At 35.3% G+C, this 21,501-nt stretch overlaps 2 protein-coding genes across 2 annotated transcripts; one reads left to right on the top strand and one right to left on the bottom strand.

Annotated features, from left to right (window-relative positions):
* The first annotated feature begins 3,925 nt into the window (after positions 1 to 3,925).
* Positions 3,926 to 7,501, top strand: LOC145639166 (glycine-rich RNA-binding protein RZ1A-like). The gene is made up of 4 exons (XM_081690333.1): positions 3,926 to 4,035; positions 5,601 to 5,719; positions 6,564 to 7,146; positions 7,224 to 7,501. The coding sequence occupies exons 2-3, from the start codon at positions 5,609 to 5,611 to the stop codon at positions 7,125 to 7,127; spliced, it is 675 nt and encodes a 224-aa protein (XP_081546459.1). The 5' UTR covers positions 3,926 to 4,035; positions 5,601 to 5,608; the 3' UTR covers positions 7,128 to 7,146; positions 7,224 to 7,501.
* Positions 7,502 to 14,918: 7,417 nt separating this feature from the next.
* On the bottom strand, positions 14,919 to 16,436 carry LOC145638076 (U-box domain-containing protein 28-like). Its single transcript, XM_081689036.1, has one exon. The coding sequence runs from the start codon at positions 16,296 to 16,298 to the stop codon at positions 15,120 to 15,122; it is 1,179 nt and encodes a 392-aa protein (XP_081545162.1). The 5' UTR covers positions 16,299 to 16,436; the 3' UTR covers positions 14,919 to 15,119.
* Positions 16,437 to 21,501: the final 5,065 nt, after the last annotated feature.

Raw genomic sequence — 21,501 nt, 5'->3', positions numbered from 1 at the left:
CCCTCCGAGAGCATATTCCTCCCGAGATAACATTGATCGGAGAGAATTTTCCCTCCGCATTTTTATTGTTCTTCCGGGGGAAGTCGAGGTCTTGCCGAGAGTCCTTTGCTGACTTCTCGGCCTCCTTTTTCTCGCGGTGATCCGCGATGTATTTTTTCAAGTATCCCTTCCGGACCATGTCCTCGATCTGGTCCTTCAGCTGGATGCACTCCTCCGTGTTATGTCCCGGAGATTCGTGGAACTCGCACCACTGATTTTTATTTTTTCGCTGATACCACTCTGGGAGTGGTCTCGGCTTTCGGTAACTCTGCTCCTCCTTCGTCACGCTGTAAATTTTGGCGCGTGGAAGAGAGAGCGGAGTGTAGGACTCGTATCTGCCTGTGTACGAGGCAGATTTCTCCTTCTTCGGCTCGTTGGCCGAAGATTGTTCCGAAGCCTTGGCCTTTCCCTTTGTCCTCTGGCCTTGGCCTTCAGACAAGGGTGTTTGTTTTTGTTTCCCTCCCCCAGATTGAGGTTGGGTTTTTGTTTTGTTCCACTCTTCGGCTCGGATAAATTTATCCGAGGCATTCAGAGCTTCCTCCAAGGTCTGCGGGGTATGCATGACCATGAAGTCTAGGAACTTTCCAGGCTGAAGGCCATTCTGCATTGCAAAAACGGCTAGCCCTTGGTCCAGCTGAGAAACGCTGGATGACTCGTTGCTGAAACGGGTCAAGTAGTCTCGGAGGCTTTCGGTCTCCCCCTGCTGCAGACCCATAAGTTCTGCAGTAGTCTTTTCTCGGCGGTTTGCCGTGGAAAACTTGCTCCTAAATTTGGAGGACAGATCGTCCCACCCTGTTATGGAGCCTTGTTTCACTCCCTTGGAGATCCATGCTTGCGCGACCCCCTTGAGAGTGGTTGGAAAATATTTGCACCAAGTCGCTTCGGACCTGGGGCAAAGATGCATGTGCGCCTCATACGAGGCAATGTGGTCCTTCGGATCCGAAGTCCCATCATATGTGATGTGCGACGGTATTTTAACCGTGGGCACGTGCTCTTCCAGTATCCATTGCTCGAATGGGGAACTGGTGGGTAGCATAACGGCCTTGCCCTTGTTCCTGGCCGAAGGGACTGCGCTCCGCCCTCTCAGAGAGGTAGGAGTGGTTTTCGTCCCTGGCTGGGAAGTTTGGGCCTCGGCTGCAGGGAACGAGAGGCGGCTGTGCACGCTCGGTTCCTTGCCGCCGAGTCGGTCGAGGACGCTTCGGCGAACAGTCTCAGGTTGTTCTCGGCGAGCAAATTCTGGCCGAGAAGCTGAGCTGCTGCTCTTATGCGTTTCTGGTCGAGAGGTTGAGGATCGCGAGAAAAATTGAGGGTTCTTTTTCCTCTCTCTTTCAGTTCTCCAGGTATCCTCTTCCCACTTTTCCAGTTCCCGGAAGGAATGAGGTTTTCCACCATCATGGTCCAGCTTCCTCCGCTGATGCCGGGTATGCGGAGGAGTTCGATCGCGAGGTGGAGGCATATTTTGTGCCCTCATGGCCTCCATGAGCACTGCCAGCGCTCTCGCCACCTCCTCCGAGCTGGGCCCCGTCAAAGGGGTCCTCGGCTGAGTGTGGGAATGAGAGTGGACGGTCAATGGTTGGCTTTGGGGCACGGAATGAGTCCTATGACCGGACTGATCTCTACTAGACCGAGAGGGACTCGGCCTATGATGAGAGTTGTGAATTACGGGAGAAAGGGACTCCTCCCTGTATGATCCTCCTCCCGAACTGGTACCCTTGGGAGAGTTCCGGTCCGGTAAGGGTGATGGTGTAGGAGTTTTAGGCTTTTCACCTGCTCCTTGACGAAGGCTTTTGCTCTTGCGGTTCTTAGCCATTGCCACTAAGATGATTGCAAGATGGTTCTGACTAGAAATTTGGCTTAAAGATTTTTGAAAGTCTTCCCCACAGACGGCGCCAAATTGTTTCGGGTGAAAACAATGGGGCCTTGCCGAAGGCCCGTTGAAGTGGTGAAGACTAGATTCGGTCCAAGTGATGTTGGGCCGAAGGTTTCCTGCACAGCAAACACACGTAAACTAGCCTCGGGGGTGTTGCCGAGGAAGGCCCCTCCAATGCTAAAGTCAGTACAACGTGTAGAGAGAGAAAGCTATGCAAGAGAATTAATTGCTTGAGGCTTTTGTGTCTATCTACAAATGAATGAATTGAAGGCTTTTATACCTTAGCACATATGGAGAATGTGGGCCGTGGCCCAATTGACATGTCTGGTGGACTGACCTTGTCTTTAGCATAATTTGAGAGATGAACCTTGACCTTGGGCTTTTAATTGGATCATTTAATAACTAGGCCCAATTGGAATAAATTGGACCCAAACACGAGGTCTATTGAATAAAGCTTTTAGGAGAGTCTCCTATTTGAGTTTCATAAAAAGAGCTCGAAAAGTTTTATGAAACATAACCATGATGGATACAGCCAACTCGTGGACAAGCCTTGCTAACATCTACTTGTATTTGAAAACCATTCTACAAAAAGTGTATATATTTTTTTTGAAAGAGTACAAAAAGTGTATATTATTATGTGTTTATCATAACTAATACTCCCTCCACCTCTTATGGTGAAAATTCATGGGAATTAAGAAACTTAACTAAGAAGTACAACTCTATTTGGAAAAGAAACTGAAAATGATTAATGAGCTAATTCTAGAGATAAAAAGTTTTTTTATTTTTAATTTTTTGTTTGTTTGTTTTGTTTTGTTTTGTTTACCCAATAATTTAATAATAAAAATGATGTTTTATTATCATGAATGTTACCAATTGCTTAGTAAAATTAGTTTGTGATTACCATTGATAATCAAAAGTTTTAGATTTTATTACTGAGAAAAAATAAAAGTTTGTGGTTATCACAGAGAATTTCTTTTTTTTTTATTATTTTTTTTATTATTTTTTTTTTATTAAATGTAAAAGGTCAACAAAGAGCACATGAAATGGAAGTTGGGTTTCATTTGATGAAACCTTACAAATTGAACTCAAACTGATAAGCTAGTATTCCCTCCGTCTCCAAAACTTCGACCATTTTGGTTTGATTTCGTGGTTATTAAGAACTTAACAAAAGAAATAAAAACATATTGGAAAGATAAATTTACATGGGGTTTGTACAAAAATAGAAAGATAAAGTGTTAAAAATACATGAAAAAACAAAATTTTATACGGGGAAGCTAATTTTGCACAAATATTGTTGTAAATTGGTGGGTATTTTAATGCAAATGGGTCAATCATTTTGGGACCAAAATTAGGCCAAAAGGGTCAAAGTTTTGGGGACGAAGGGAGTAAATGAAATAAAAATGCTGAAACTAATAACTAGTAATTCACCGCCTAGCAAATTTCAAGTGCTCCAAAAAACATCCCTAAGTAAAGCTTAATTCCATGCGCTACCTTATCAATTTCAATTAATATATCACCTTCAGTTCATATTCAGTTAGAGTTATCAAAACAAATCGATATCTTACCCGAGCTGAACATGACGAGAAAAACCCTAACCACATCGAAATCAAAACTAAACAAGTAAACTAGACCTGATCAAAGTTTGTCTGATCGACTGTCTAGCAAGATTTTGGGCAAAATTTTCAATTTAGACTGATTTTTTTATTTTATTTTTTTGGACGAGTTTGGGAATGTGTTTTTATGCATCTTTAGTTGATTTTTTTTTTTGCTTGGCCCAAAAGCCCACATAGCCCGACCACTTTGGTTGGGTCTGGGCATAAAAAATCCAACTCGAAGCTTGGCCCAACCCGGTCCAACCAAGAAGTGGGCTGATTTTTTGGCATCGGCCTAGCCCCGACTCGCTCAATGATCACCTATAAAGTAAACAGTCTGATATTGACCTAAAATTTAACCCGAATCGGACCTAAAATATCTAGCATTTCAGCCACGTCATCCCTAAACGCCACGCATTGGCTCAACACCTAGTAGATATTTATATGGCCTTCTCAGAAGCCTAAGAACATTCATCCTGAGTTTTGCTATTCGACTCTGGCCAATTAGGGTTTATCGTAAACTCACCACTCAAGGTTCTCCTTTCTCTCTCCTCTCTATTACGCAATCTCTCTATTATATTTTTCGGTGCTTCATAATTAGATCTGAATTCTCATCATAATTTATCGATTGATTTCCTCTTCTTTGTTTGATTTAATTTCATTGTTTTGAGGTCAGATCTGTGATAAATTTCTACCTTTTTGTTGATTAATTGCTTAATTCTGTTCTGCACAATAGGTTTTTTTTAATCAATAGCATGAATTTCTTAATTGTGTGTTATTTTGTTTGAATAAATTTGATTTGAAAACCTAATTTTATTTCTTCATGGATTTTGTTGAACTTCATGCCTTTTCGATTGAGAGTTCTGTGCTTCATGAATATGATAACATTGTGCTGGATAGACAAGCAGATTGATGCTGTTCATGTGATTTGATTTTGTGGCTGCATTAATCTTTGGTGTCTGTGAGAGGTTAGAGTATTGGAATTTGGGGTTTGTAATCAATATTCGGTGCTTGTGAGGGGTTAGACTATTGGTTTTTGGGGTTCGTGGCTCGTGGCTCGTAATCGAAGTCGATTGGCTTGCAGTAGATCTTATTAACTGGACATATAGGGGGGGAGGGGAACTAGGATATCATTTTATCGTAGAGGACACACACATTTGTTGGAGGTTATTGTGAGTAGTTATTGGAATCCCTTGTCGAAGGCAGAAGGGGAGAAGAGTATCCATTTTTTTAAGCAGGCTTACTGCTTCCGCATTTGTTGGAGTGTAATTTAGATGCTTAGCTTGCTTGCTTTAAGCATTGGTCAATTGTTGATCTCAATGACTAGATAATTGAAATAAAAGAGTTTGGTTTTTGGGGGTGGAGAGATAGGCTGAGAGTACTAAGCTTATAAAGATATGTGTGTTGAAAATTGTGTTCTGTAATAAGTTACAAAATGAAGATTTGAAGGAGAAACGAATGCTGTTGATGGTGGAGGATGGATGATGTCCTCTCTCCTCTCTCCTCTCTCTTTCCTCTAATTGAAATTAGGGATGGGTATTGATGGCTGCAAGATGGTGGTTGTGGAGGCGGTGTTGGGGTTGAGGAGTGGAGGAGTGGAGGAAGATGTATTGTTTGTATGGTGTTGGTTGGATGTCTATTACTCCATTTTTTTCCCTTAGATTTGGATTATTGTCCATTAATTTTGAACTGTATATAGATTGGTTTCTTTCATTTTGATGTGATTTAGTGGTAGTGGTGGCTTTTTGCAGTGGCAGAGGGAGGTGGCAGGGTTGGAGTAATGGGTTAGGGTGGGCTATTAGATGGTTTAATATAAGTGTTTCAATTCATGTGGGGTTCACTTTTAGCCATCTTCTTACAAAGACTGAAAAATTTTGCGATGCATTTGAAAAATATGGTCGTCCTGATAGGCGTTGGTTATAAGCATAATCTGAATACTTCTCTGCTTCTTGTGCATGATTCTAATTTTTTGATACAATGTGTACTTCTTTGGATTTTATATACACCTCATGACCTCAATACTGCTCTTCTTTTGGTGCTTTTTTTTCAATTGGAAGATTTTTGAGGGAAATGTTGTTCACCTAATTTGTATTCTGTAGATAAAATCATGGGAGACGTGGATGAATTTCGCTGTTTCGTTGGAAGCCTTTCTTGGTCTACAACTGACAGAGGTTTGAGAGATGCATTTGAAAAATATGGTCGTCTGCTTGAAGCGAAAGTAAGATTTTTAATTCCTTTGTTGGGCATTTGTTACAGTTTTTTTTATGGTCGTCTGCTTGAAGCGAAAGTAAGATTTTTAATTCCTTTGTTGGGCATTTGTTACAGTTTTTTTTTATTTTATTGTATTCATGTTAGTATGATCCTTGTGGTATTTAGTTATTTACCAAGATTAATTACTTTATGGTGTGAAATAGGCCATGTTGATATATATATATAAAAATAATAATAAGGACCGTTCAAATCTGATCAACATGATAAAATATTGGGTTATGATAAATTTTGGGTGCTGTCTATATTGAATTTGTAGTGATCTATTTTTATTTTCTACATTTCTATAACTTTTTTTTATTTTATTTTATTTTTATTTTTATTTTTTTAGGTATGTGTAAGTGGTTGTAAAAGGGTAGTATTATTTGTTATCTTTCTTGTGTATGGGTTCATTGCGTGAATGTTGGATGTATCCTGGCTATGCACTATGAACTGGTCTTCCTCTGCGCTATTTTGGTATTTTAACTGTAATTTTGCATATTGCTGGTAGACTTAATAGTAACTGTTTTCTTGAGAAAATTTGCAAATTATAGCTTCATATTGGCTTCGATTTTAATATTACTGATGGAATTGTGTTGATCAATCAGTGATTGTGTAGTGTTGTATAGTGGCGAATCGAGTTAGGTTCAATAGTGTTTTATAAAATGTGAATTCTTATTCGTAGAACTGTGTTTGTATCTTTTGATTTGCAGTAGCTCTCTTAATTTTAGTTCTTTAGGTTCTTTTTGATTGATTTTAGGTTCTTTTTCTTGGTTTCATCAAATCCTGACCAGCGGCTTCTACTTTTAATACAGGTTGTTTTAGACAAATTTTCTGGACGATCTCGTGGATTTGGTTTTGTTTCTTTTGATGACAAGAGAGCTATGGAGGAAGCTATTGAGGAAATGAATGGCGTGGATTTAGATGGACGTCCCATAACTGTAGAAAGGGCTCAACCTACGCAAGCCTCTTCTAGGGACCGAGATGGGGACTATGACCGTGACCGTGATCGTGGTGGTCGTGATCGCGATCGTGACCGTGATCGTGAACGCCCCCGTGGGTTTGGCGGAGGTCCAAGGGGATCTGGTGGTGGTGGTGACTGTTTTAAATGTGGTAAGCCTGGACATTTTGCTCGTGAATGTCCATCTGATGATGGTGGTAGGGGTGGTGGCAGATATGGTGGAAGAGGAGAAAGAAAAGGTGGTGGCAGCTATGGACCTGACCGAGGTGGGGATCGCTACAGCGGCGGAGGTGGTGGTGGAGGTGGTGGTGGACGTTACAGAGATTCTGGTAGCCGTGGAGCAGGATATGGAAGTGATAGGTACAGCCGTGACCGTTCTGGCCCATATGACCGTGCAGGATCTGGTGGCTACCGCTAATGCTTTGAAAGGACAATAGGTATGTAACAGTCTTTCTGCTTGTGGCTTGTCATTTACTATTAACCTATGCTTACCCAATTATCATTTTGATTCCAGCTGTGCAGAGGATGTCTGTTCTACAAGATTATCTTCATGAAGAGAAGGAGCTTTTTACTGTGTTGTACTTAATGGAAGACATCTTATATGGTTTCAGACTTGGAATGCGTAATTAGAGTTGAACTATTTTCTGTATCTACATCAGGAAAGCCATTTGTCCCAGTGTGGGAAAATTTTCTGTTTCAGGAGCTCAGTGATGTTATGATGCGATCTTATGCTTGCTTAGTGGAGACTTCTGATTTGGCTCTTTAGATATATGAATCTTGTTTTCGCTGCTATACCTGGCTGTTTACATGCACGTGCATTGCTCTTTCTTCGCTGCCGTTTGGTTTTGGTGTGGGTTAATGGGACATATGACTGGGTTGAGCGCCTTGTTCCTGAGTATATATCCATTTTGGTTGCTATGATCTGTGTACGTGTAACTGGAAGGGTGCAAGCTCTTTTGTTCTTGTGGCATTATCCTTTGCTCTCCCCCCCTGCCTAATGCAATTTTAAAACAAATTTTGGAAAAGGATTGAGCTGGGTAATTTCTTATCCTAATTCGATGCTTGTTCAAATTTCAATGTTATTATGGCATTAATTGTTTTGTGCTTTTGGCAGGCTGTATTTGCCTTTTGTGGTCGTTTTTTGGTACATGGTTGGGTTCCATTGTTGCTAATGTTGTCCTTATTTGTGGTCCTGTAAGCTCTTTGGAATTCATCAGCAAGATGAATATGAGGGTGCAGTGAGGCAGGGTGTTCCTTTTGTAATCTGCTAGACGAATGGAAACTCTGGTCGTTTCTAGATCCGTGATCTTATAGGTTGATCAATTTACAGAGATTGGCTCTTTTTGGTCATGTGTATACGCTTGTTATCATGCATGCTTGTTTGTTAACAAGGACCTGACCAGTGGGGTAGTTCTTGAAAGTTGGTCCTTTTCCCTACTTTAAGTTCCTATTAGGCTCAAGGATATGATAGAGAGAATTACGAATTGCCATGGGATCATTCTACACTGTTGTTTTTAGGGGAGTGAGCTACTTGTCCTGTTCCTGCTGAGAATTCAATTATTCAATTCAGGCAGAAGTGATAAAAGATGTTTTAGCGTGGTCGAATAAAATGATATCTTTGGTCATATAGAGTATAGGCACATGCTAGAGTGGAATGGTATGTCTAATGGCTTTTTTATTTTATCTTCCTGAGTTCTTTTCTGTGCTGTTTTGTTGGGATACTGCTAAGCTGCTTTCTGCGAATCTCTCTCTCTCTCTGTGTGTGTGTGTGTGTGTGTCCTTCTGTGCCTGTCTACCTGTGTGTGTGTGTGTCCTTCTGTGCCTGTCTACCTATGTGTGCCATTTTTTTTACCTTTCTGTGGCTTGGTGCATAAAGAACATGAATTACCCTTATCTCATGGTAATGCATGACGTTAAGTTTTTCATGAAAAATCTGTTATTAGGTGTTGTAGTGTTCGATCTATACATAAATCATCATGCTGAATTTTTGAAACTCTAATTTCAGTTTAGTATAATTTTATGGATTTATTATTGATGCCTGAATAGTGCTGCAAAGTGGATGGCCAAAATCTTTTATTGGGCTTCTTGATTATGGTGAGCTCATTCCCTATTCTAAATAATTTTAGTCCGTAGTTAGTTAGTTCATGTAATTGTGTGGTGGTTGCATTACATATTCTTGCAATTATTCCCTGAGACTCGAGTAATCGAGTTTTATGAATTAGATTTATAAGCAAGTGTTCTTTGGTGATCTGGAAAACGAATAGTAGAATAGTTTGAAATTTGATTATCTGGGTTTGGTTTATTGAATAGAGTTATGGAGGGAAAAATCCTTTTTGATTGTCACATCTAGTTAGGAACTCTTTGGTGATTTGGCTAATGAATAATAGAAAAAGTTGAAATTTGATTTGTCGGCTAATGCTCCCATGCTGAAAACATGATGTTATTGTTATTGTGGCTGCTAGTGTTCCTGCTTTATTGTGAATGATTTTGTTCAAATGGAGTGGAGTGTGTTTACTTCATTGTTTATTGGGAGGTTGTTTTTTGGTTTTCTTGATATTTCGTCTTCTGGAAGATGAAGACAAAGGTGATGTTCCCTTTTTTTAGAGTATAGTTGCTTTGCACATCTAGAATTCTTTGGCAGGATACTGAATATAGAGTGAGGAACACCAAGGTCTTCTAGTTGAGTAAAAGCTACACGGGACAATTATTGATTTTGTGGGTGTTGTTCCAAATTCTTCTGGTACCGTTTCGTATCTTGGCAGTTACACAAATTTGTGCTACTCTGGGAATCTTTGGTGTTATTAGAGGTTGGTTTAGTGAGTTTTCGCCGGCCGTGATATCTTTGATGACTGAGATTGGTACTGTGAGGTCTTGAAGAATCACGAGGAAATGTGAGGGCTCGTTAGTGCTCTTATGTTTCTAGGCTAGCCTTATTGAGCTATATTGTATGGCTATTTATCAATTATATTCTGTTAATTTATAGGAAAACAGTCTATTTTAAAAATTACATTTTGTTTAGATTATGCTCCCTTATTTTGTTGTTTCAAATATTATTTGGCTTTTTACAAGTTATTGTGATTTTTCTGATGTAGTTTCAAATTTTGGTATTGATGAGAAGATGTATATTATGCTGTATTAAAACTTAAAGTATCCTAAGATCTACAGATAAACTGTAAAGCCCCGAAGTAACCTAATAGATAATCTTATTATATAATATACTTAGTATATGTATATATATAGGCCCGAAACAGTGAATATTAGAACTAATTTTAGATTTGTTAATACTCATTACATATAAGGTGAAAATATTTTTAGGTACGTTACTCGTTAATAAAATGAATGGATATTCTAAAACTATTTCTAAGGTTAGGGATCATTAACCCTTGTGTGGGATCATTAACCCTTGTGTTACTCATGAATCTATAAGGTAGTGTTTTGATATGATTTAAACCTATATACAGTGTTTTATTTGATTTAAAAAGGATTTATACTTGGTGTTTGACATTCAAGGAGTAGACCAATACTTATGTTATTAACTCTATTAAGATTAGAGTTTCAATTTTGTGAACATTCCATTGTTTAACTGTGTGATTAGGGCTCTTTAAATTCAAATAAATGCATCAAATTATTAGAACAATGGTTAACTTTTCACAAGGCAATTAGTACTTGCTCACTTATTTGATTTTGGTTGACTTTTAAAATAATCCGATATTTGGCAAAACATATTTTTCTTTCAAAAAGTAATTTAGAGTACTTGATTTAATGGTAAGGAACTAAAGATTGTGTTTCACAAATAACTATCATGGGGGTGTCGAATCAATCCCCAACTAGGGACAACTTGAGGGTGTGAATTTCTTTACCCTATTCTCCACATTCCAATTTTCTAACTATTTCCTTACATCTAATTGTATTGGCTTATGAGAGGTTACAAATTGTTATGGTATCCATTATATGAACGATAGAAGCCAAAAGATGACAAATTTGACGAGAAGCACTTTATGTATAGAAAGCCTCACATTGACCAATTATCCGAATTGTATCAAGTCCCTAGACAAAATACGTCAATCATTGAAGAACGAATAAATATAATTCTTTACCTTGGTCCCGGTTTATAAAAACAAAGGAGGAAGAGCACCTTGGTCCCGGTTTATAAAAACAAAGGAGACGCTCAAGATTGTTCTAACTATCGAGGAATTAAGCTTATGAGCCATACTATGAAGTTGTGGGAAAGGGTGATTGAACAAAGGTTGAGGGCATGCACAAGCATTTCAGATAACCAATTTGGTTTTATGCCTGGGAGATCTACTATGGAGGCAATCCATTTGATAAGACAAATGATGGAGTTTTATAGGGTAAAGAAGAAAGATCTTCATATGGTCTTTATTGATTTAGAGAAGGCATATGACAAGGTGCCAAGAGAGATACTTTGGTGGGCAATGTTGAAGAAAGGTATCCCACGAAGGTATGTAGACCTAGTTAAGGATATGTATCGGGATGTGTCAACAAATGTGAGGACATGCGGAGGGTTGACAAAAGATTTCCCTATTACAATCGGATTGCATCAAGGGTCTGCATTAAGCCCTTTTCTTTTTGCAACGGTTCTAGACGAATTAACTAGACCAATTCAAGATGAGGTTCCATGGTGTATGCTGTTCGCAGATGATATCGTTTTGGTGGATGAGACTAAGGATGGGGTTAATGTCAAGTTGGAGCAATGGAGGCAAAGGTTGGAATCTAGAGGGTTTAAGCTAAGTCGGAGTAAGACTGAATATTTGGTATGTCGTTTTGGCACTCAGAGGGGGACAAGCAATGAAGTGGTGAGTTTGGATGGAAAGGATTTGACCATGAGTGAATGTTTTAAGTACCTAGGGTCGATCATCCAGAAGAATGGTGACATTGATCAAGACGTGACCCACAGGATTAAGTCAGGGTGGCTTAAATGGAGAGCGGCCACGGGAGTGCTATGCGACCGCAGCATTCCCTTAAAGTTGAAGGGAAAATTCTACAGGACTGCCATAAGACCAGTGTTGCTCTATGGTACAGAATGTTGGGCTTCTAAGAAAGAGCATATTAAAAAGATGGAGGTTACGGAAATGCGCATGTTAAGGTGGATGTGTGGAAACACTTTAAGAGATAGAATCAGAAATGAGGTTATTCGCAAGAAAGTAGGTGTGGCGGGCATTGTAGATAAATTAAGGGAAAATCGTCTGCGTTGGTTTGGACATGTAAGACGGAGACCCGAGGGTGCACCGGTGCGAAGAGTGGAAGAGTGGGACCATGGAGGGATTAAACGAGGAAGAGGGAGACCAAAGATGACTTGGTTGGAAGGAGTGAGGAAGGATATGAAGTGCATGGATTTACGTGAGGATGAAGTTTTGGATCGTAAGGGATGGAGGAGAAAGATTTATGTTGATGACTACACGGAATAATCAAATTTGGTTCATGTTAGCCGACCCCACTTTTGGGATTAAGGCTTTGATTGATTGATTGATTGATTGATTGAAGAATATGGAATTGTGGAAAGAAAGATCTTGGATCATGAAGCATTAGGGGTGAATCTTTTGACTTTGGTAGAGAATGTGTCCTGGATGTTAAGGATATGACAATGTATGAGAAATTCTCGACCATAATAAATATTGTACATCCATCATGCGTTGCTTGTATGATTGATGGTGATGCTGCTTAGTGTGAGTATCTTGCACAAGCACAATATTGGTAATGGACCTAGTGGTTTTGTGGGAGTGAGAGTGAGACAGTATTCGTGTTTCATAAGAAGATAAGATGCTCATAATCTATTTGAAGACTCTATAGTGAAAGAGGTAGATTTAAAACTCAAAAATGGACTAATAACGAGAATATTGGAATTGGATTTTACCGATTTGGACCGGTTTAAAATTTTATTTTGTACTTTTTATGATTTTTTTTTTCGCCACAATAATATGGAATAAAAAAAAGAGTAAAGGATAATGATTACGACTTCTTTTTCATATAAGTCAAATTTTAAATACCTATGATATAATTTAGAGAATAAACCGATAATATAATTTAGAGAATAAACCGATAATTTCAAAGGTTTACATTCAACTAAAAATCAATTGCGATCAAAGACATGTTTTTAAAAGGTTGGGACCTTATAATCATTTTTTTCCGAGTTGAAGAATGTATTGGCTCTCTTGGCCTAATTCGGCCCATTTTATTTTAAACACCTCTAGTTATTATGTGAGATAATGGAGGAATTTGAGAACTTGTTCTCTTCATGTTTTGATTTAAGTTTATTAATAATAAGGGCTTGTCCACATTTACTTAATTTCAGTTCAGTTCAGCTCCAATCAGTTCAGTTCAGTTCAGCTCCAATCAGTTCAGTTAAATTCAGCTCCTAATTTCCCTCTCTCATAAAATATTCATTTCAGTTCAGTTCAGTTCCAATCAATTCAGTTCAGTTCAGTTCCAATCAGTTCAATTCAACTCCAATCAGTTCAGCTCAGTTCAGTTCATCCCAGTTGAGTAAATGTGAACAGGCCCTAAGTCTACTTCAAGTTTGATATGACGTAGTCACGTAAATGTTTGAGAAAACTTTAACCGCACTACAATGATGAAAGAAATTTTTCTTAGATGGTATCCTCCAAAATTGTAATTTTCATAATTATTTTATGAAATTGCACGTAGATTAAATATGTTTACTAATTAATAAATAAAAATAAAAAGATTTGATCTAGTATAAAAAAAAATTGCAATTCAACTTGAGTTTTGATGAAATAATGAAAACAATTTCCCCATTCTTTCTAAAGCCGCGTTAATTTAAAACGAATTCCTCATTATTCTTAAAGAGTTAAAACTAGGCCAGCTTGAAACAAGTTTCCCATTCTCTTTAAAGACGCATTAACTTCCAACCGTGACATATGCAATCACTTATATTTCGTATACGTTAGCTAATATAAAAAGCAAAATTAAAAAAACTTTTCCCAAATTCCATATATTAAATGTTTTTCAATAAAGTATCAAGAACTAGACAATATAAAACCAATCGTTTAAAAGAATTTTATATACAACTTCAAACTAAAAACAAATTCCAATCCAAGATTAATTTTAAGGATAATGAATCAGATTAGAAATTGTAAAATTATATACTTTGACCTGAAGAAAATACTAGTTTATTTTGACCTGATTTTTTTTTTTTTTTTAATTTTTGTTAATTTTTTAAAAATCTAATTCAGATTTTGAACACCTTTAATCATTATTTGTTAAGGTGAGATGGAGGATGTTGAGGATTTTTTTCTATTATTTAAAATAAGATGTTTTGATTTGATTTTATTAAGGTTGGATCGGTTTGGTTTGATTTTATCTTACCTTAAATATAAGAAAAATTACCATCAAACTTAAGTATTGTAACATTCATCACAAGTTTACAACTTGTACTACACAAATATAAAATATTCATATTGTTATTATTATTAATAAATGCCGTTAAAGGTATTTACTAATGGAAATTGAAAACAAATTCTTTGGTATGGTTTGATTTGTTACGATTTTAATTAAGGGTCTGTTCATATTTACTGAACTGAGCTGAGCTAAACTGAACTGAACTGAATCGAACTGAACTAAGCTGAAATGAATATTTTATGAGAGAGGGAAATTAAGAGCTGAACTGAACTGAAAATAGGTAAATATGAACAGACCCTAAATTAAGTAAAACATTTCTAAAATAAGTTGAATTAAAGACTTTTAGTTTGACTCTAATCAAGGTTTGTGATCCTTCAAATTTGATTAGAGTCCTATTCAACATGTTTATAATTCAAAAAAAAAAAAAAAAACAAAAAAAACCACTAGCGTGTCAAAGAGCTCCTAAACAATTTAACTATAGTAGGAAGTTTTTGTAACGGAAAAATGCAATTAAACTTGAGTCTTGATAAAGCAATGAAAACGAGCTCTCCATTCATTCTTAAACCACATTAACTGTCAATTGAAGAAGATGGAATATCATTTTTTTTTTTTTTTTTAATTTTTTTTTTTTTTTTTTTTTTTTTTTTTTCGTATACAACTATCATTAAGCTGAATTGGTTTCCTAACAAATACCTTTGTTACTTCCCAAACACATAATATTTTCAATAAATTACTTCTATCAAGAACTAGACAACATTTTTGACGGAAAACAATACTTCAAATTACATAATATATAATGTCAAAAAACATAACTTGTAGCCTGTAGACATAAATTTCTTTAATCAAAGTATTTTCTTGTATGATGTATTAGTCAATTTTGTATCAATTTACAAGTTTTTCCATTGAACTAACAATGAAATCTTTAAACCTATCTAACTCCACCCTAACCTACCCCCAAATTCTAACTTAAATTTGCATTTCCTCCAACTTTTTTCATTCTTTTGCTTGCCTAAAATCTTCATTACAACATTTAATATGGCATAATATGAGTGGTTTTGGTATCATAACCACCCAAACAAGACTTATAATTAACCCTCAAAATCTTCACCAAATCACCACACATTTGCTTAACAATTGGTGAAACATCACTTTGAAGCAACACCAAACACTTCCCTAAACCATTGTTCTTCCCCAATATTTCCTTCACCTTCTCATCCCTAAATAGATAGCAGACACTCCACAACACCGCGACACCGTGCTCGGTCGCCTTCGCCGACACCTTCATCAACCTCCGAACGATCTCCACCACACATCTCTCCGCCTCGATGATCGCCGCTCTTCCCTCCGTACACGTGGCAACCACCTCTAGCATCTCCATTGATTTTTGAATAATCATGGTTTCATTTCTCCCTGCGTCGCAGATGATCTCGGATACTCTACGCACCACCCCTAACCTTACTACCTCCATTTTCGACGCTTTTGTGGTTGCGATTGCGATTAACGCCATTAATCCAGCTTCGATTGAAGAATCTGAATCACATTTGATCAAATTGTAAAGCTCAACAATCAAACTCCGCGTTTCGATCAACGAGGTTATTGTTTTCTTATCAATGGCGATTTTCGAGACAATTTTAGCGACTGCGATCTTCGATTCGACGCTTCCATTTCGCAAAACAACAACGAATTTATCAAAACAACCAGAATTCATCATCAATTTGTTGTTAATCTTCTCACCATCACAAAAACTCAAAATCATGAAGATCAACTCCAGATTCTCGATTTTCTGATCAGATTTCACAATCAATTTCACAATCAAATCCAAATACCTCTCCAAAACTCTACAATCCTCCTCAGAATTCGCCACTCGTTCGAGTATCTTCTTCAACGAGAGAGTAACATCACGCGCATTCTCCACATCCTTCAGAATCGCCGAGAGATGATTCCGAGGAGAGAGGGAGTGAGAGACCGACCATAGATGAATCAGACGATGAAGCGTGAGGTTAGGGACGAAGGAAGGCGAGGAGAGAGACTGCATCGTAGCAGGACAAGTGGTGTTGCCGCCATCGAGCCAAGTTTGGATGCTGGTGCGATCGTAGGTGACGCCAGTAGAGAGAGAAACAGGGGATTTCATGAGTTCGAGTGAGATTGGGCATCGGAAGTAGGTTGGGATGCTGATGCAAAGCTCGGATTGAGGTCTCGCCATTTTCATGGAGGATAGAGAAAATGTGAGTTGCAGAGAGAGGAGAGAGAAAGATGGTGGGTTGTTGAGGAGAGAGAAAGAGGAAGGAAGGAGGGGTTTTATAAGGAGGTGGAGTCAAAAAGTCAATGGTCAGAGGTTAGGAGAGTATTTAGTCAAAGGGGGGAAGTTGGAAAGGGATTTTAAGAAGGTAAGGATTGGCGTGTGGAATATGATTGGATTAAAATATTTAAAAAATTGATGATGACAGCTTTTATTAAGCTCTAAATGTAAAAAAATGTTTTGGTGATTAATGCATTATTTTGTATTTTGGAAATTTATTAATGCTTAAGGATACTATTAGAACCTCCTCATTTATTTATTTATTTATTTTTTTTTAAGGTAATCAATCAATCATCAATACTATATACTAAAAGACACACTAGCGACACGTGTCATCTTCTGCTGTGTCCTTAATTATTTTTTTCTTTTTAAAAAATATTTTAATTAAGGAAACAAATCATTTACAAAAATTATTTTTTTTTTTGTACATATTCCATATTGACATGTAATACTTATTATATTTAAAATAAAAGATTTATTCACAAATCTTTCTAATAATAAAAATTGGGCAATATATACCAAAAATCAATATTTTTAAATAATTAGTGACCTATTTTACAATAAAGATTTTTTCATACTTTGTTTCAGTTGTGTATTGGAAGCTACAATTAAAATTGCAAATATCAAATTAACATATCACATACTTTTATTATTTCTTGACTAATTTATGATTATAATATTTCTCAATCAATAAAAATCAACGTGCATGGCACGAGATCTAACCTAGTATTAGAGCTATGTTAGTGTTTATATGGATGTTTGGTTTAGATTTGATGAGGCCAGGTCGGATAAAGTCTATTTCAAATTTGAGTTATACAATAATATTGTGTCCATGCAAATTAAAATCTAAATCGGATACTTTTAGGATCCATTGTATTAGGTTATGACAACTTAAAGTGTCTATAGTAAGAATTGAACCCTAACCAAACTTTTCCGTTAGACCAAGTTTATTTTGGTTAAAAATGCAATTTAATTACGGACGCAACGCTCGTATATACAGTACAAAATACAGATAACAGAGTACTCACAAGTTTATACGGAAATAGAATTACGGAGTATGAGAAATAGTTAAAATATGGGGGAAAAGGAAGCACAGCTGTGTGTAAGGTGGACTATCCGTGTGCGTGGGTGGACCGATGATGCATTATTTAAATTTGTCGAAGTGAGAAAACAGGGGATGTTGGAATGTGGCTGTGGTATTACGCTACGAGTATTGAATTGGTTGACATTTATGTTTGGAAATTGAGGCAGGTTGGTTGGTCCAAGTTTTGGATTAGACCGTTTGAAAGTTGTCATTTCTAAATTACAAAGGCAAATTACAGTACTTTCTTTGTTTTAGATTAATTTAATTGACACGCTTTTAATTTTACTGCTATAATTATTATTATTATTTTTTTTTATGTAAAAATTTGGTTCTTAACATGTGTTCTTTTGTCTATTATATATTTTATGTGACGCTATCAACTACTCATTAATTAACCAAGCAACAACAATTTTATGTTACATTACATGACAGAGTTGCATAGTCACGAGGAGTAACCTAACCATTGTATGAGAAGTATCATGTTCTATAGGCTACCTTTACAACAATAAACTACTTTTAGGTCTGTACTCATTCGTCTTCCAATGTCTAGAGAGAAATAGCTAACAACAGCTATGGACTTATGGATCCCGATGTTTGGGGAAAAAGTAGAGAGAAACAATTGGCATACTAGAGAGAAACAATTGGCATATTAAGAAATGAAATAAACATGTAAGGAAACGTCCACAAAATAATATCATGAAATATATGCAAGAATAGAGAGACTATTAAGGATTCAAATTCAATTTATTTACATGTATAATTAAGTTATCTAATTAGCTATTAAATTTGTCGTTTTAATATGAATTACCCTTTTTGAAAAGATTACTTATTAAAGACACATTGCCTTCATGTTTTGAAAATGGTCCCTTAAAGATTGACAACACTTGTTGAAAAAAAAAAAAAAATTTAAAAACCCAAAAAAAAGAAATTTTAAACTCACACATTAAATTTTTTTCAAATATAATACAATAAAATCATGCATTAAATAAGTTATCATCAACACATTTATAATCTATCTATACTAATATATTAAAAGGCGTTTCTAACAACGTCCACGTGTCACGTAAACTCCCCTCACTACGCCACGTCATCCATTCAAGTACTTATAACGCCACGTGACTCTTTCTTCCATTGATTTTCATTACATGTCATGCACTCATAATAATTATAAAAAAAAGTTCTCCACAAGATTTGAACTCGCAACTTGTAATTCAAGAGCTAAATGTCTTACCACCAAGCTATGTGATTCTTTATGTAATCTTTTGAATACAAAATATTAATATTGAGCAATTGACAATATGAATAACAAATTTAATTACAAGAAAATTAAATCATAAATTACAATGTATATTAATGACCAGTTAGTTTCATGTAATAACCCGGGACATCGCCCGGACCCAAAAACTAGTAATCTATTGAAAAACGTTCATAAGAAAGTTTATTTGTCACGTAGATGATAGACATAGACCTCTTTATTAAGCCACATCATCCACTCAACTTCATAATACGCCACGTGTCTCTCCCTTTCATATGTTTCTCATTACATGTCATACACTTGCGATTGAAAAAACTCTACAAGATTTGAACATGCCTCTAATTCTTTTTTTTTTTTTTTTTTTTTTTTTTTTTGAAAGCACATGCCAAGTTATGTGATAGTTTATGTTAACTTTTGATACAAAACTAGTTATTGGTTTGGACGATGTCCCGGGTCATTATTAACTTATTACTTTAATTGAACTATATATATTTTGGCTTGTTTGTCACTAAAAGCTAAGTGGTGGTTTTTTTTTTCTATTTTATTATATTTTTTTTTTATTAAGATGATAGCTTCAATAGTTTGTTGTTTGTATGAATTGGTTTAACTATAAGAATAATTTGTTTTGAATTATAATCAACTCGTTGTAAAAAAAAAAATGATAAATCAAATCTTTATAATAAATTTTATGTCAAAATATATACTACCCCATAATGCACAAAAATATTTTACTATAGAATTACAATTTCATGAATTAATGCACAAAATAATAAAAATGGAGTAATGTTTAATTTCTTACAAAATTTATTATTGCGTAATTATTAAGGAGTTACATTTGAAGAGAAATTGTTATGCATATGAAGTGTTTATCAATTAAGCTAAACCTTAATAGATACATGGAGGTTAATGCATGCAGTTATTCAATCATTAATGGTATGGTATGATTTGGCGACAGACGACACATGTACATCATATGCCAAATGGCAAAATTGGTGACAATGACAATACAACATGTTTTGTCAAGAGTTTAATAATATATATTGATTGATATTGATATATTGATATTAATATGTATAACAAATTTAATAAGATGTACCCAGTTAATTCCCCAGATATATCTGGGGGTATAATCGTCTTTTCAAGTACCAGTGGAGGGGTACATGCGTCTTTTCATGAACTAGTCGAGGGGTACATGCTTAATTTCCTCACCAAACAGTAAAAGCAAATTGCAAACAGTAATTGGACAGCTCATCAAAAGTACTGAATAAATGACCAAGCTTTTTCAAAATATTTACATTTACATTTTATATATACGCTTCAAATTTGTTGTGAATACCTCATTTTCTTTGTTTATTCTTTATCGAATGTTTCTAATGGAATTCTCAATAATTATAATTCATTATTTAAATTGTGTTTGTGTTTTGTCAGAGATCTTAAAAATTCTACAATGTCATTCTTCAAAAAAAGGCACCACAATTTGCTTACGTGGCGAAATTTGATTGGCCTGTATTTAGTATTTTGATTTTCTTTTTGAATTATTTTTTAATGTTCATAATGTATTAAAATTGTATTTATAATATGTATTCTTTTTAATACATATATTTTTTTCGATTTACATAATTATAAATTAGAAAATCTATTTTTAAAAAACTGATTAGTTTTCGAAATTATACTTATAATTAAAAATAAAAAAAATTAAAATTGCTCATCATTGTTCTTCAATGTTCATCAATGCTCTTCATTCATGTCATAGATTAGCCACTGTACTCATCCCCAAAATAATTCTTAATTATCAATTCGTAAATAAATTGTGTTGTTCTATTTCATTTTTTTTTTCAGAAAATGATTTGTTGTGTACAGTTTCATTTTTTTTTAGTTTTGAATTTAGATTTTGTTCATAATTTTTTTTTAACAATAATCTCCTTTTTTTTTTAGTATTTGTTAAGGAAGAATTACCCGCATATGTGTTTTCCAATATCACGATAGTTGGTCAGCGGCATAGCGATTTAGGTTGGATGATTATTGTTCTTCCGACTGAGTAATCGGAGAAGATGACCCATTTTTTTTCTTTTTGAATCTTATTAGTTTGATCCGTAAAAATTAATTAATTTTTGGCGAACTTGTTACTTTAGGTCATTACATAGGAAAAAAGGGTTTTATATATTTTGTTTGTATTTAAGGCATTTACCTATGTTTACTTTGGGCATTACCTGAAAATATAGTATTATGACGTAGTTATATAAATAATATGTAGATTTTCTTAAAGAATATATATATAACATAAAAGCACAATCAATCCACAATTATTTACACGTTATTTATGGAGTCTTAAGATTGTAGTTTTAGTTACTTCCATTTAGATATATTGTTAAATATATTATATATATCTTTGTAAATGTAAATTAGTTAACATATTATTTTCCTTCCAAGTTTATAGTTTTTGATTTGTATAATTGTAAATTAGTTGGTTGTAGATATGCTTTTCTAGTTTATAGCTTTGACTTCCTTGATTGTAGCTTTTAGTTAAGCTACAGATTTGTATATAATTATGAATCAATAAAACTGTTTTCTTATTTACAAAGATATATAAAATATATATAACATGCAATATTTTTAAAACTTTCATACATATATAAATCGTAGCGGTTTTTTTTTGATGGAAATTATATCAATTGTTTTTCTAAGAATTTTTTTTTTTTTTTATTTTTTGAAAAAATTATCCTTAAAATTTATTTATTATTATAATTACTGAAATTTATCCTACTAAAAATATC

The sequence above is a fragment of the Chenopodium album genome, chromosome 7 (assembly GCF_948465745.1).
Source record: "Chenopodium album chromosome 7, dcCheAlbu1.1, whole genome shotgun sequence".
Lineage (NCBI taxonomy): Eukaryota > Viridiplantae > Streptophyta > Magnoliopsida > Caryophyllales > Amaranthaceae > Chenopodium > Chenopodium album.
This window is presented reverse-complemented; position numbering and strand designations above follow the sequence as displayed.

Bases quoted from the DNA above. Each gene is read 5' to 3' on its own strand.
- LOC145639166 (XM_081690333.1), top strand. From the start codon at position 5,609: ATGGGAGACGTGGATGAATTTCGCTGTTTCGTTGGAAGCCTTTCTTGG. The intron at 5,720-6,563 runs GTAAGATTTTTA...CTTTTAATACAG, and splicing joins GTCGTCTGCTTGAAGCGAAA to GTTGTTTTAGACAAATTTTC.
- LOC145638076 (XM_081689036.1), bottom strand. From the start codon at position 16,298: ATGAAAATGGCGAGACCTCAATCCGAGCTTTGCATCAGCATCCCAACC.